The sequence below is a fragment of the Acinonyx jubatus genome, chromosome E2 (genome assembly GCF_027475565.1).
Source record: "Acinonyx jubatus isolate Ajub_Pintada_27869175 chromosome E2, VMU_Ajub_asm_v1.0, whole genome shotgun sequence".
In the NCBI taxonomy this organism is placed as follows: domain Eukaryota; kingdom Metazoa; phylum Chordata; class Mammalia; order Carnivora; family Felidae; genus Acinonyx; species Acinonyx jubatus.
The window spans coordinates 52913537-52928393 of NC_069396.1; the positions used below are offsets into that span (position 1 = coordinate 52913537).

Consider the following 14857-nt stretch of genomic DNA (forward strand, 5'->3'; position numbering starts at 1 on the left):
TGACAGTGGTAAGAAACAGTTTATTGGCCAAGGTGAGGGCACAAGAGGCCATCATCCATGAGGAGTGAGGGGTCAGATCTCCCCAGCGACCTAGAAATCCATGTCTTCGACCAGGTCCTGGAGGTAGGCCTTGTACTGGTCCGAGGTGAGGGAGAGTGGGTAGCTGTTGGAGATGTGCAGGTCCACGGTGGTCTCCAGTGAGGAGGCGCCCCCTGACCGTGCCATGTCCAGCAGGGCCCTGAGACAAGTGGGAACAACCTGCAGGTATTTGGGGGGGGAAACCGGTCAGGGAAAACACTCCACCTGGTTCATGGGCAGGGGTAGGGTTGAGTGGACTACAACTCCCAGCAGCCCCTACACTGTAACTCCGGGTGAACTATTTGGCCCAGGGCTGCCGGAAGTTGTAGTTTTCCCTACAACCACAACCACCAGAGGTCCAAGAAGTTTCCTAGGGCTGAGGTGCTGGAGGGGTTCCCAGAAGCTAGGGCTGAGCAGCTTGTGGTCAGAAGGACTCCTAGGAGCTGTGGTTCCTCACAGAGACTGTGAGGACTCGTAGTCCACCGACTTCCACATGGTTTTGAGAGTTCAAAACAGGTTGTAGGGGTGAGGAGAAAAGAGGGACACCCAGGAGCTCCTCTGGATGAGAATCTGGTGGTTGCAGAGACTCTTGGAAGTTGTAGTTTTTCAGAGGGGCTTCTGGGACTTGTAGTTCCTCTACCCTTTGTTACGATCCCCCCCCCTTTAGCTCCAGGAGCCCAGGCCCGCAGCACCTTGACCATCACGAGCTTCTTGATCCACGGCTGGTCCTGGGGCCATGGCTCCCCAACGCAGAACCAGAGGGTGTAGCGTGGTGAGTGTCCGCTTCCTTCAATGAAGGCAATCAGTTCTGGAGGCCCGAGAGCTTAGTGAGGCATGGGAAGAAGACCCTCCCCTTCCCCCTCCCTGCCCCCCAGACCTGAGTAACAAACAGCCTCACCTTCATCCCTGACCTGAAGCCCGACATCCCTATACCACCATGACCAGATGGCCGCTGATCTGGGCCAAGTCCCCACAGTGGTGGCACAATCTTAAACATTCCTCCTCCCATGGGGTGGGGCTGGAAGATGTGCACACACACACACACGCCCCCCCCCCCCCCCCCCACAGGAGCGCGCTCCCGCAGGGACGTTCCAGGATTCTGGAGGCCCAGGTGGTTGGCAGTTTTAACTGCTCTTCAACCCCCCAAGGCCACCCTCTCCTGCTAGGAGCCAGTAGCCCCTGTGGCCATTCACATTTAAGTTGTGACTAATTAAAGTCAACATTTAAAAGTCCCTTCCTCCGTTGCATTGGCCTCCTGTAAGTACTTAGTAGCCACACACGGCTAGCGGGTACCACGCCCGACAGCGCACACACACAGCGTTTCCAGCACTGCAGACATTATCTATTGGACAGCAAAGCTCTGAAGGACCTCTCTCTCTTGCATCTCTCTGGCCCCCTATCCTGGTAAGTGGTAATAACTGGTGATCGTGATGACTGTGGCAGGTAATTCCTTGAGCACTTCCGCACACCGCGCCCCCGGCCGCCTACCAGCTCCAGGCAGAGGAGACCCTTTCTCCGACAGACTCAGAGCAATCCAGTCTTTTTGCCCCAGGCCGAAGTTCAGTCCTCTGACTTCCATTCCGGACCTCAGAGTTCTGAACCACTGGGGTACGCTCTTTCCACAGCAGAGCTAAGGCCCTGCCTCACTCACCTGCCACGAAGGGCTTCAGGTCGAACACGTCTCCTTCCTCATCCTTGGGGACCTCGCCGCTGGGCCCGTGGCCACTGTCAGGGAGGAGCTCCTCGCCCAAGGCCCAGTACGTGTGACAGTGCCCCAGCCTCCGGGCGCAGAGCCGCTGTCCCGCCCTCCACAGAGCTAGCCCCCCACCGAGGCAGCTCAGCACACGCCTCACGTAGCCCATCACGCCCCTGTCCGTCAGCGACACCCCGGGGTCTGGCAGGATTATTGGCTGTCCAGGCAGTGTCTGGTCTGCATCTGACGCCACCAGCCGCAGGCCCCCCGGGCAGAGGGCGGTCTGCTGGAAGACTTGGCGGCCCCGGTAGAAGGCAGTCAGCTCGAACTCCCACTCTGAGCAGCGGCAGCAGCGACATGAAGGGGGAGGGGGATTGAGTGAGCATAAGGGGGTCCATCGCCCCAGCCCCTCCCACCCTACAGTCGGCGCTCACCTTCCTCAGGCACCAACAGCCGCCTCAGTGGGTTTTCCGGGGGCTGCAGGTTTGGGCAGGGGGCAGGGATGTCTACGCTGGGGCTCAGCAAGAATGGAGGGGTCTCCTCAGGGACCACAGGCAGGCTCGAGGGCCCCCCATCTGGGAATGGGGCCAAGGCCATGTCACTCAGTAACTCCTCCAGTATGTCTTCCTGGAGAGAAGGAAAAAAAGAAAAGGACCCAGGCATTTCCACAGCCTTTTCTGGAGACGCCATATAGACCAGGCCTTTGTGCCCAGCAATGTAGGGACCCAGAGAGGAGTCACAGCTGAGCTTTGCCTTCAAGGGGCTTCCAGTTGGGGGTGGGGGTGGGAGACCACCGTGGGCACAGAATGGCAAAATACATGCTCTGCTATATGCTGGGTCTACTGCCGGCCCAAGGGGAGTGGCTAAATCTGGCCCCAGGATCTGGCCCTGTGCAAGCGAGACCTGGGCAGAGAAGGCTGGACACGACTTCAAGAGGGGGACCTGCCCCAACGCAGACATCAGCAAGACCAAGGGGAGGGTGGTTCTGGGTTCCCGGGAGGCTGAGGGTACCCTAAATAGCAAGGGAAGCTATGAAACTCTGGGAAGGTATATTAGGGCCTTAAATGCCTGGTGAAAACGGAATTTTCTCCTGAGGATGCCAGGAAACCATGGCAGGGCTATGAGCAGGGGAGGGACAGGGTCAGCTTTAGCTCAGTTTGGGGATGGACCGCAGGGGAGAGAAGGGAGGCTCAGGAGGAAGACGGAGGCGAAGGTCCAGGGGGAGAAAAGGAAGCCTGAACAAGGCCATGGGGACAGAAAGACGGGCCCGAGACAGGAGGGCAGGAGGGTTGGGATGCGTTCTGACCTGGGTGTCAGAGGGACTGCATCTGCTATTGGTATCTGGAGAGGTGTCCAACTCAGGAAAGTCCCCAGCTCCTGTCAAGGAAGGTGGTAAGTGGAGAAGGGTGTCGGGGACACTCAAAATCCCACCCCTCCACGTGAAGCCCCACTTCTGGCACACCTGAGTTCACAAACTCATAGACCTTGTGGGGGTCGTGGGGGTCCTTGCTCCGGTCCTCGGCTAAACGCAACACCTCCTTCCGGTTCAGGGCCGATCGGAAATTCCTCTTCCAGGTGGGCAAATCAGGTTTATCCTTTCCAGGAGTGTAGGCGCCGCTGGCCTCGGCCCAGGCCTGGGGATCCAGTTGACGAGGATAGTGAGGGTGACTAAGACCCCCTGCCCCAACGTTCTAACCTGGCACGTTCTAACCTGGCAAGGTTCCATCCCTAAACCCTTGGATTCTCTGCACCCCAAGGTCCCCTAGCTTCACTGTTTGAGAACCTTTGCTTTCTTTTTTTTTTTTAATTTTTAATGTTTTACTTTTTTGTTTTGTTTTTTGAGAGACAGTGTAAACCCGGCAGGGGAGAGCAGGCTCTGTGCTGACAGCAGTAAGCCCAATGTGAGGCTCCAACTCCCCAACCTCGAGATCATGACCTGAGCGGAAGTCTGATGCTCCACCCATCGAGCCACTCAGGCGCCTTGAAAACCTTTGCTTTCTAAGCCAAACTTCCAGGTCCTACTGGGTGTCTAACTCTGCCACCAACCTGCCCCAGGATACCCTGTAATAACCCCGCCCCCTCACACTCTAACCCGGGGTACCGCACCACTGGTATATTCTAACTTGGTGGGGCATCACCTCAGCTTGGGGGCCAAGTCTCGCCTCTAAGGTTCCAAGCCCCGCCCCCAGAATTCTATGACCAAGCCCCCCGCCCTCTGCGAGCTCTGAATCCCCCAGGATGCATTTCCTTCGAGAAGTTACCCCGCTTTTCCGGTTCCTTTCCCGGAAACTGGCCGCTCCAACATTGCCTGCGGTCGACACCGATAACCCGGCCGGGTCCTGTCCTAACTCCACCCACCTCCAATGGCCAGCGTCAGCTCGGGCCGATCACACGCGTGCTAACCCCGCTTTCCCGGCTCCACCCCCTGGGAGTCCATCCCGCCTGGCTGGCAGCTCAGGGTTTCCGGCGTCCGGGAAGCTCACTCACCTGGAAGATGCCGAAGTCCTCCTGCTGGGCATCCTGGCGCAAGCCGTGCTTCCACGGGATGCGGAAGCGCGTGCGACTCTCGTCCAGCCAGGCCACCCCCTCCAGCCGCCCCAAGTCCAGCTGCAACTTCAGCCAGGGCAGGATCCGCGGCTTTTGGGTACCCATGGTTCGGCCTGCGCTTAGAGAGCAGTTCGTGGGCTGGGGGCCCATGTGGCCTGAGGGTGCCACACCCAGACCTCTCTCTCTCACGGGACCGCGGTGCAGAGTCCCTCACGTATATTTTCCTGGGTACAACATAAGAGCCCTTCTTTTTCATCCTCCGGAGAGGCTCCCCAATTCGAGACACCCCCCCCCCCCCCCCGCTCCTTTCTCTAGCTGCTTCTGTCCGGGCCCTCTACCTCCTCAATTCCGCCAGCGTAGAACCTTCCCTCTTACGTTATAAACCCTTTTCTCCTCTCCCCTCCCCCACGTCACCCAACGCAGTCACCTCCACTTCCAAGGTGGAGCCTCCCCTAGTTATTTCAGTGCAGACGCTATTCACTTGTAGATCTCTACCTCCCGTATTTATTCCTGTTGTTGACCCCTCCTACAATTCCCCCACAGAAGAGCCCCTCCCCCATTTCCATCGTAGACCCTCCATCCACATCCCCCCTCAAACAGCCTCCCTCCTCTAGGGCACCCCCCACACACACACTTCATAGAGTGGACTGCCTTCCATTTTCAGGGTCCACTCTTCCTTTCATCCCCTAGTGCAGACGCCTCCGATCTCCGCAACCTCCCCGCGCCCCGCTACTTTTTTCTTTTCTTTTGTTTGTTTGTTTGTTTTGTTTTGTTTTTACAGCCGACCTCCAGCTGTTGCTTCACTTTTTCTCCTCTTTGCTTCACTTTCCCTGGAGTACACAGTGCCCCTCTGTGCTATCAGGGTAGACCCATTCTTTCACCCATTTCTCACTCCGGACGTCACCAATTCCCCAGCTACCCGCCCCCCCGCCCCCTTCCCCCCCCCCCCCCCCGCTACCTACGCAGAGGGTCTCGGCGCGCAGAGTGCTAGGACCCACCCCTGCTTTTGGGGTCCTATAGCTCTCGAACTTGCAGCTGCACACCCTCCTTCTCGTCAGCTGAGCTTCAGAGCAGTGGCCCTTTCTTTTTCTATCGATTTCACGAAACAAAAACTTTATCTTCAGATGGTTGACAGACTCCTGAGCCAGAGGCGGCACCAAGAGCCCGGACGTCCCCCCCACCCCTTCCCAACCATACCTTTTAAGGTCTTCCGGCCAAGGGAATGCTGGGAACGTCACATGCAAATTAGGTGGGCATCCCGCGCACCGCCCCTTGGGCGACAGGGCCGGCACCAACCCGACCCACTGCGCAGGCGCGGGAAAGTTGAACTTCTAAAAGTTTACGCAAGTCCACTGAAGGAGGAGGGGGAGGTGGCTCCCGGCACCAGGTAAGCCGGACGTTCGCGGGGGCTGGGGTGAGGAGGGGAGAGGCCGGGATCTAGGAGCGGGCACCTCAGTCCCGCTTCCCCGACATCCACGCGTCCCGGGTCCCCAAGATGCCAGCCTCAGTCAGATAGTGGAACTACACTTCCCAGGCCGGCTGCGCGGCGAGCTAGCGCGGAACGAGGGGAAGGTTTGCCATGAAGCCTGCTGGGATTCGTAGTTCCCGATTCTCTAAAGGCTTGAGAAGCTTGGTATCTGCCTTCAGAACCCAGAAGTCGGAGCCCCAAGTTCTCGTCTCTCTCAGACTGAAGAATCCAGATTCCCCATCCCCCTTCTCCGAAAACTCAAGAGTCCAGCTCCCAGTCCCTTCCTTAGACCCACGAATCCGGGTCCCCAGCCTCTTCCTCTCCAAGCATCAAGGAGTCTTCCTCCTCATCCCTCTTCTCTCTCTGAGGACTCAAGAATCTGTGTCCCCAGGCCCTAACTCCCCTAAAGGACTTAGAAATTCGGACTCTCGGCCCCTTCCTCCCTTGGGGACTCACGAGTCCCGATCCTCTCCTTATTCAGGGATTAGGCGTTTGGGCCCCAATCCTCCAATGCAGTGCAACCCTGGAGTCCATCCCCCAGCTCCCTCTTTCACAGGTGCCCCCATGGCAGGCTCGGAAGAGCTGGGGCTCCGGGAGGACACGCTGAGAGTCCTAGCGGCCTTCTTTAGGCGAGGTGAGGCCGCCGGGTCCCCCATTCCAACCCCACCCAGGTAAGAGGAGCTGCCCTCCTCCCTCAGGGGCCTGCATTTGGGGCGGGGCCCCCTCTGACTCTTGCGCCTGGTCTCAGCCTGCCTGCACTCCCCTCTCTTTATATCTGGCTCTATTCCTTGTCCCTGGGGTTGCAGTGAGAGGCCTTCAGTGGGAGGAAAAAGGGACTGCTTGCAAGGAGCCTCCGGGGTCACTCTCTGAGGTCCCCTTCCCCAGGAGTCCTGCCCAGGAGGAGCCAACAGATTTCCTGAGCCGTCTTCGAAGATGTCTTCCCTGCCCCCTGGGGCGAGGAGCAGTTCCCCCTGAGTCCCCTCGGCCTTGCTCCCTGCCCCTCCGCCCATGCTATGTTTCAGAGCCTGGTAAGAGATTTTCCCTAGATCACCCATGAACTGGCAGGGCCAGGAGCTTTGATTCTTAAAGCTGGAAAGGATGGAAAGGATGAGCTAGTCCAAGATCACTCAGCTCAGAGGGGGAGCTGAGTGGGGACTACCCTCACCATTCTGTGCTCCCCCTGCCCCCAGTTACATTGCTGTCTGTCCATTCTGTGAGCTGGCTTCAGGAGAACTTTTGGTCCCTTTCTATCTGTTATCTCTCTCCTTCCATGCATGCTTCCCTCTCCCTAGGACTTTGTAGCCCACCAGTATCCCCAGTAGGGAGGCAGGAGACCTGGCATTCAAACACAATTCCCTGGATATTTAGTTACAGGTCTCTGAAAAATTCCTTTTCTTCCTTGCTCCTATTTTTCTCCACTAGCAAAGTAGGAATGAGGGGAGTGGGGGGAGGTGTCATTGGACTTGATCAAGAGTAACCAGAAGGTTTCTTTCCTCTCGTATGTGAGCCTGGATAGACTAGTAATGGCTGCTGGGAGAGCTAGCTTGAAAAGGATTTCGCAGATTGAACTTCTAAAAGTTCAAGAAGAGTCCTGTGACCAGCTGATGACACTTGAAACCAGCAAGGGATAGAGTGATAATAGCTGGAGCACCCTGCGTTTGCTTTCCTTGGTTGGGATAATCTTCAAAGTCTAGTTCAGCTCTAACATTCTCAGTCCAGTTGGGGGGGGGGGGGACACCATAAAATGGAAAGTACAAAGGTCTTTTGCCACGTGTGCTCACTGGGCCTCAGTTTACCCCATTGTGAAATGGAAATCGTTGCTACCTGGCAAGGCGGTGGGGACACGGAGAGAATCCATAACTTCCCCATGTCCCAGAGATCCATCATTGGCTCTTTTCACCCCAGGCCCAGCTACTCCGGATTTCTATGCTCTGGTGGCCCAGCGGCTAGAACAGCTGGTCCAAGAGCAACTGAGATCCCCACCTAGCCCAGGTGAGGTACACAGGGGCCCTGGAGAAGGAGGAGGGTGGAAGGGTTGGCAGAGTTCTGCTCCCAGCCGAATTCTCTTCTGTCCCCCCAGAGTTACAGGGTCCCCCACCCACAGAGAAGGAAGCCCTGCTGCGGAAGCTGGTGGCCCTGCTGGAGGAAGAGGCAGACGTCATCAACCAGAAGGTGATGGGCGGTCTCTTCCACCCTTAGCTAAGATAGGAATCGCGGGATGGTTGGGCCCTGGGATCCAAAGCTGGATCTGTATTCTTTTTAGATGGTCAAGTGTGGAGAGGGTGGGACTAGCCTTCAGTGAAGGGTTTGCAATCAAGTCCACACTCATTCTGCTCACAGCACCACAGGCCAATAAGTCGAGAGGCAAGATGTTGGGGTAAGGAAAGTGACTTTATTTGGAAAAGGAGCAAACCGGGCAGACTACCCACCCAAACAGCAATCTCCCTCAGCATGAGATTGGGCCTCTTTTATGTTGGGATTGGGGGGGGGGGGGGAAGCAGGAGGGGGTTGGGAGTCAAAGGGTGACTGACATCTGTAGATAACGGAGGGAGGTTGTGTAACTTTTTTGTCCTTGGTCAGTTAATCTTTGTGTACAGGAAACTGGTCATGTCATTCCTGTAAATCTCATACATAGCATGGTCATTTCTGTAGGTACCTTCCTTTTGAAAAAAAAGTTGAGGGCGCCTGGGTGGGTCAGTTGGTTAAATCAGGTCATGATTTCACAGTTCGTGAGTTTGAGCCCCATGTCGGGCTGTGTGCTGACAGCGTAGAGCCTGGAGCCTGCTTCGGATTCTGTGTTCCCCTCTCTCTCTGCCCCTCCCCTACTCATGCTCTGTCTCTCTTTCTCAAAATTGAATAAATGTTAAAAAATTTTTAAAAATTTATTTGTTTTGAGAGAGAGAGAGAGCACAAGTGGGGGAGGATGTGAGAGAGAGAGAGAGAGAGAGAGAGAGAGAGAGAGAATCCCCAACAGGCTCCTCACACGGGGCTCGAACCCATGAACTGTGAGATCATGACCTGAGCCAAAATCAAGAGTCAGATGCTTAACTGACTGAGCTACCCAGGGACCCCTGTAGGTACCTTCCTTATCTCCTATGGTGAGGCAGATTTCGGGTAAAATATGGTCTTTGCAAATCTTAGCTGCAACGTGCCTACGTGCAGGGCTAAGCAGAAGTTTCTAAATTAAAGGTCACAGCAGTAAGGGAAATAGAAGCAATATGGAGTCAGACGTGCTAAGTTTCTCCACTACGTGTTGAGCGACAGTTAGTTAGGGTCAGGATAGTGTTTTAAACTGGTTTGCATTCATCGCCAGAGGGGCGTGGCCTAGAGAGAAGAGGTGTGGCCATTCCAAACTAGATCTCTGAAACTGACTGAGACCAGTTAAGGAGTTAGGGACTGTATGGTGGTGGGAGGGGGGTTGGTTTGGAGAGGGCTGTCTGAAATCTGAAACCCTGGGGGCGCCTGACTGGCTCAGTCGGAAGAGCATGCATCTCTTGATCTCGGGATTGTTTGAGCCCCATTTTGGGTGTAGAGACTACTTAAAAATAAAACTTAAAAAATCTGAAGCCCTTGTTAACTATAGAGGGGCATGACTAAGAATGTGAAGGGAAATGACTGCGGAGGAGGTCTGGCTTATGACTGTCACGGACCTTGATTGGCTCAGGAACTTGGGCAGTGTATAATCCTGTAATATTGCATGGTGGAAGGCAAGGTTGCAGGCACTAGCCTGGCCTCAGATGCTCTCAGGGAACCCGTGAGGGGGCGTGGCTATAAGATTAACATTCTAGAACTCGGCTAAGAGGGGCTTGGCCCTCATTGACTGTCCAGGCCTTGCCTTAACTTCTCGTCTACTTTCCTAGGAGTGGTTTGGCAGAGATCAGAGGCTGGTTTATGATTGGCTGGTGTGATGGATGGGGCGTGGCTCACATTATTAGTAGCAAACGCACTCGTTTCAAGGAGCCACGCCTCCTATCCTCCTATTGGCTGGCCACGGGGGCACAACCGAGGCAGACCCGGCCTCTTCTCTTCCCCACCCCACAGCTGGCCTCGGACCCCGCCCTGCGCGGAAAGCTGGCCCGCCTCTCCGCGGGCTCCTTCGCCCGCCTAGTGGAGCTGTTCTCCTGCCGGGAGAGCAGCCCTCTGCCCGGTCGCGCACGCCCCTCCTTGCCCTGCCCTGGGCCCCCTCCGCCTTCCCCGGAGCCCCTGGCCCGCCTGGCCCTGGCCATGGAGCTGAGCCGCCGCGTGGCCGGGCTGGGGGGCACCCTGGCCGGACTCAGCGTGGAGCACGTGCACAGCTTCGCGCCCTGGATCCAGGCCCACGGGGGCTGGGTGAGCTGCCAAAGCTTCTCTTGGCCTCCCTTTACCCACTTGTAACTTGTGTCTCTGTGGTAGGGGGGTGGCTTCTTCGCCTTCTTTTCAGACCTCACGCGTGTTCTCGGAGCCCTACTATTCATCTGTTCTGTGTCCATTGCGCGCCTCCTGTACACCAGTAGTAGGTGATCCGTGCAGACCCCATGCCTAGCTTAAACCATGCTGGCAAACGTTAACAGTTATGAGTGGGAAGCAAGTAAGGCCCCTTCCTGGGCCTTGGTTTCCTCATCTGTTCAAACAGGGAGAGTAGAAGTACCTGTCCCAGAGGGTTATCGTCAAGACTAAAATGGAATCATCTTTGGCACCCTGTAGGCATTTGCTTGATTACCTGGTGACTGCTTCTCTGACACTGCCTGCCAGAATGCACTTGCCTGGATAGCCCCCTGCCTCGTTTCCTCTGCTCCCTTCGGGGGTTACCCGCAGTGAGGCCTCCCTGGGTCCTCATTTAAAGCTGAGGCCACCTCCATACCCTCCCACCCACTTCCTTTCCTTCTTTGTTGCTTACCTCCTTCTATAGGACAGCTGCTTCCAGATGGCAGAAGTCACTTGTTTGACTTATTATTTCCTTTTATTTGTTGTTTTCTCTTGCCCCTGACGTATCAGCTTCACAAGACCCGGGAATCTTAGCAACCTTACTCAGTGCTTTAAATCCAGTGTCAGGCCCAGAGCTGGATTGGGCTCCAGTGTGCTGGCAGTGTGACCTTGGCAACTGTCCCCAGCTACCTGAGCATCAGTCCCCCCCCGGCCCCTGCCCAACGGGCACCGTTCACTTACCTACCTCTTGGCTGTGGGGATTCAGTGACAGAACGATGTGTGCCCTGCTCTCAGAATGTAACCATTGCCTCACAGAGTGGCAGGAGCTGGCCAGATGTGTTTGAGGAGCCAGTAGAGAGAGGAGGCCAGTAGCGCTTCAGGAGGGTGAGCGAAGGGATGACAACAGAAGGGGCGACCAGATCCTGCGGGGCCTTGTGAGCTTGGGGCCCCCTAGAGCCCTCCGGGCAGAGGGACGCGAGCTCACTTAGGTGTTAACCTGCGCCCTCTGGCGGCCGCCTGGGGGAATACTGTAGAGGGCGAGCCGGAAGTAGGGAGTTCTAGGGAGTTCGGAGGAGGTAGGTGACTGAGCTGGCTCAGGGAGGAGATGAGGGTGGAGAGGACAGTGGGTACCCGTGTCTGGCGCTCGGTGCCGATGCTTGTTTGTTATGCGAAATTGTTTTTATTTTTTGGCCGCGTGCACCGCCAAGGACTTTAGTGGAATGATTCCACTTAATCCCCACAACCACCTCATGGGATTTGGATTTTTTCCTGCTTTTATGGAGACTCAGGGAAAGTCCCTCATGCAGAGGATGGGAATTAGGACTTTGACACAAAGCCAAGGCCCTTAATTGTTAAAACCCCAGGACTGTTCCCCTTTTCTGAGTCTCTGTTCCCTGTCTCTCTGTCTACTCTCCACCCTGGGGCTTTGTTTTCCTTCCCTTTTTCTAGGACTCCGTCCCCATCCACCCAGGGGTCTCTGATCCTTTCTTTGGATCCCTGTCCACCCGCCCTGTCTGGTTCCTTGCCTTCCCTGTCTCTGCTCCCGCTGGGCTGGCGTAGATGCCATGGTGAATGGAGGGCAGGCTCTTCGCGTGAATGCTCACGGGTTCTTCCACTTTTCCCCTCCAGGAGGGCATCCTGGCCATTTCACCCGTGGACTTGAACTTACCCCTGGACTGAGATCTTCCTCAGAAGCTGCTACCAGATTAGACCTCATGTCTCTCTGTGCTCTTCCTGTGCTTTGCCAAACCTTCCTGTTCCACTCAGGGTTGTGGGGTGGGTTGCCCTGCCTGTTTCTGCCAAAAAGAAATTGTTTTAAATTTTTTCACATTAAAGACTTTTTCAAGTATTCAATGGTTTGTCCTTTATCTTGAGAACTAGAGTTGTAAGTAGGAGATTTGGGGGCGCCCGGGTGGCTCAGGCGGTTGAGCATCTCGATGTGGGCTCAGGTCATATGAGATCTCGTGGTTTGTGACTTTGAGCCCCTCATCGGGCTCTGTGCTGACAGTGCAGAGCCTGCTTGGGATTCTCTCTCTCTCCCTCTCTCCCTGCCCCTTCCCCACTCGCGCTGTGTGTGTCTCTCTCTTCTCTCAAAATAAATAAATAAATTTTCAAAAAATAAATAAGTAGGAGATTTGGCACAGATCTCTCTCTCTCTCTCTCTCTCTCTGTCTGGCTCATAACTTGAGGAAAGAGCCAATTCATTCTTTTTAGAAATATTTATTTGGAGCACCTACAAGTGTCTGTCACCTGATCATACTTGCAGACTTGAGGATATCTACAGATATGATTCCAGCTAATTACATTTTGTTTTCCTGTTGCATGATTTATGCATTCCAGTTACTCCTGTGTTGATGGCCATGAAGTCTTTCCAGCTATTTCCAAACGAAAGCTATGATCTTCCTACACGGGGCACCCGGAACACCACCCTTTTTTTTGAAGATTTATTTTATTTTTAGAGGTAGAGTGTGTGAGCCGGGGAGAGAGAGAGAGAATTTTTTTTTTTTTTTTTTTTTTTAAGGAGAGAGAGAGCACGAGTAGGGGAGGGGCAGAGAGGAGAGAGAGGGAGACACAGAATCTGAAGCAGGCTCCAGGCTCTGAGCTGTCAGCACAGAGCCTGACGTGGGGGCTCATGACCTGAGCCAAAGTCGGACGCTCCACCAACTGTGCCACCCAGGCGTGCCAAGAGAGAGTGGATCTTAAGCAGGCCCCATGCTCAGCTCAGAGCCCGAGGTGGGGCTCGATCCCACAACCCTGGGATCATGACCTGAGCTGAAATTAGAAGTCGGATGCGCAACTGACTGAGCCACGCAGGTGCCCCTCCTTCTGAGTCTTTTTGGCCAGTTACTCATCTACCTATAGACCAGGGGGTTGTCACCTTTTTAGGGCTATAGCCCCCTTCACAAAATTCTCTTTGTAAATATACAAAACGGTCTGTACAAGGTGACAAAGGAAGCCAATTACAGTTGAATCTCATCATTCACAGACGGCAGATTTGTGAATTTTGCCTACTCGCTAAAATTCATTTGTAATCCCCAAATTAACACGGTGGTTGTTGGTAGGCATGCATGCGTCCAGGGCAGCAAAAGATTTGACACCCACTGTGCACCTTTTTGGCTAAGGTTGAGCCAGATGGCACCCTGCCTTCTTGTTTCAGCTGTCATGCTGCAAATGAGTATCCTTTCCTCAATCTGTTTAGTGCTACATTTTTTTGCATATTTGTACTTTTTTTTTTACAAAAATGTTTATTTATTTTTGAGAGAGAGAGACAGAGAGGCAGAGTGCGAACGGGGGAGAAGCAGAGAGAGAGAGAGAGGGAGACACAGAATCCGGAGCAGGCTCCAGGCTCCGAGCTGTCAACACAAGAGCCCAACGCGGGGCTTGAGTTCACATACCGCGAGATCATGACCTGAGCTGAAGTCGAACACTTAGCCAACTGAGCCACCCAGGCGCCCCTGCATATTTGTACTTTTTATGGTGATTTCGTTGTTTAAAATGACCCCAAGAGTAGCACTCGTGCTCTCTCTCAAAAATAGATAAATGAAGAAACAAACAAACAGAAAAGGAATTCTACCAATGGCCAATAGCACATGAGAAAACGTTCAACGTTAATGGTCAGGACAATGCCAAGGACAACCAAAATGACACACCTCTTCATTTCCACCAGAATGGTTACAATTAAATACCGATTTTTTTTAATGTGTATTTATTTTTGAGAGCGAGAGTGAGAGAGCATGGGTAGGGGAGGGGCAGAGAGAGGGAGACACAGAATCTGAAGCAGGCTCTAGAATCTGAGCTGTCAGCACAGAGCCCGACGCGGGGCTCGAACTCACCAACTGTGAGATCATGACCCGAGAGGAAGTCGGAGGCTTAACTGACTGAGCCACCCAGACACCCTTAAACACTGACCTTCATAAGTGCTGGTGAGGATGTGGAGCAACAGGGGCTCCTCATGCATCACTGATGGGAATGCAAAGTAGTAGAAGGCACTGGAAAACTTTTTGGCAATGTCTTATAGTTAAACATACGCCTAGCATACAGCTTAGCCATCTGCTCCTAGGTTTACCCAAGAGAAATAAAAGACAGTGAGTCCACAGAAAGACTCCTGCACGAACAGGGATAGCCACTTTATCTTCATAGCCCCCCAAAGTATACAATGTCCATCAACAGGGAAATGGATAAACTGTGATACATCCGTACAATGGAATTCTCTTCAGCAATAAAAAAGTTTGCAGAAACGTTACATGCAACAACTTGGAATGACTCTCAAAAGCATTATGTTGAGTGAAAGAGGACTAACACAAAAGAAAACATACTGTATAATTCCATTCATTTGAAATTTTAGAAAAGAAAAAGCTACATTGGAGCCACAGAAAACAGAAAGTGATCGCTTCTGGGGTGGGGGTGGGTGGGAGAGGTACTGACTACAAAAGACTCATGAAGGAAATTTGTGGGGTGATGGATATATTCCTCGGGTTGCATTCACCTTCATTCAACTGCAGATGTCCTCCACTCATGATGGTTCAACTTGAAATTTTTGGTGTGAAAGGGGTACACTCTGCGTTAGAAACTATACTCTGAGTTTGAATTTGGATCTTTCTCTGGGCTCGTGATCTCTCATGTTAGGCCACAGCTCACAGCCAAGCAATCACGAGGGTAAACAACCA

General features: G+C 54.0%; 2 protein-coding genes across 10 annotated transcripts; one reads left to right on the plus strand and one right to left on the minus strand.

The window, feature by feature from the left end:
• On the minus strand, positions 1–5520 carry IRF3 (interferon regulatory factor 3). Of its 9 annotated transcripts, XM_027038137.2 has the most exons (8): positions 5281–5502; positions 4259–4431; positions 3234–3405; positions 3078–3148; positions 2206–2398; positions 1730–2107; positions 771–886; positions 1–258 (listed from the first exon to the last, which is right to left on the minus strand). In XM_027038137.2, exons 2-8 carry the CDS (start codon positions 4421–4423, stop codon positions 91–93), a joined length of 1263 nt encoding a protein of 420 aa, XP_026893938.1. In that variant the 5' UTR covers positions 4424–4431; positions 5281–5502; the 3' UTR covers positions 1–90. The 9 variants fall into 9 exon arrangements, with proteins under 9 accessions (XP_026893938.1, XP_026893937.1, XP_053066778.1 ...); XM_027038136.2 differs by lacking the exon at positions 5281–5502 and having other exon boundaries at positions 4259–4780; XM_053210803.1 differs by having other exon boundaries at positions 115–886; positions 5437–5520.
• A 136-nt stretch (positions 5521–5656) lies between these two features.
• BCL2L12 (BCL2 like 12) lies at positions 5657–12039 on the plus strand. The gene is made up of 7 exons (XM_015081314.3): positions 5657–5705; positions 6343–6457; positions 6672–6814; positions 7692–7778; positions 7867–7958; positions 9828–10115; positions 11820–12039. Exons 2-7 carry the CDS (start codon positions 6351–6353, stop codon positions 11868–11870), a joined length of 768 nt encoding a protein of 255 aa, XP_014936800.2. The 5' UTR covers positions 5657–5705; positions 6343–6350; the 3' UTR covers positions 11871–12039.
• The last annotated feature ends 2818 nt before the right edge of the window (positions 12040–14857 follow it).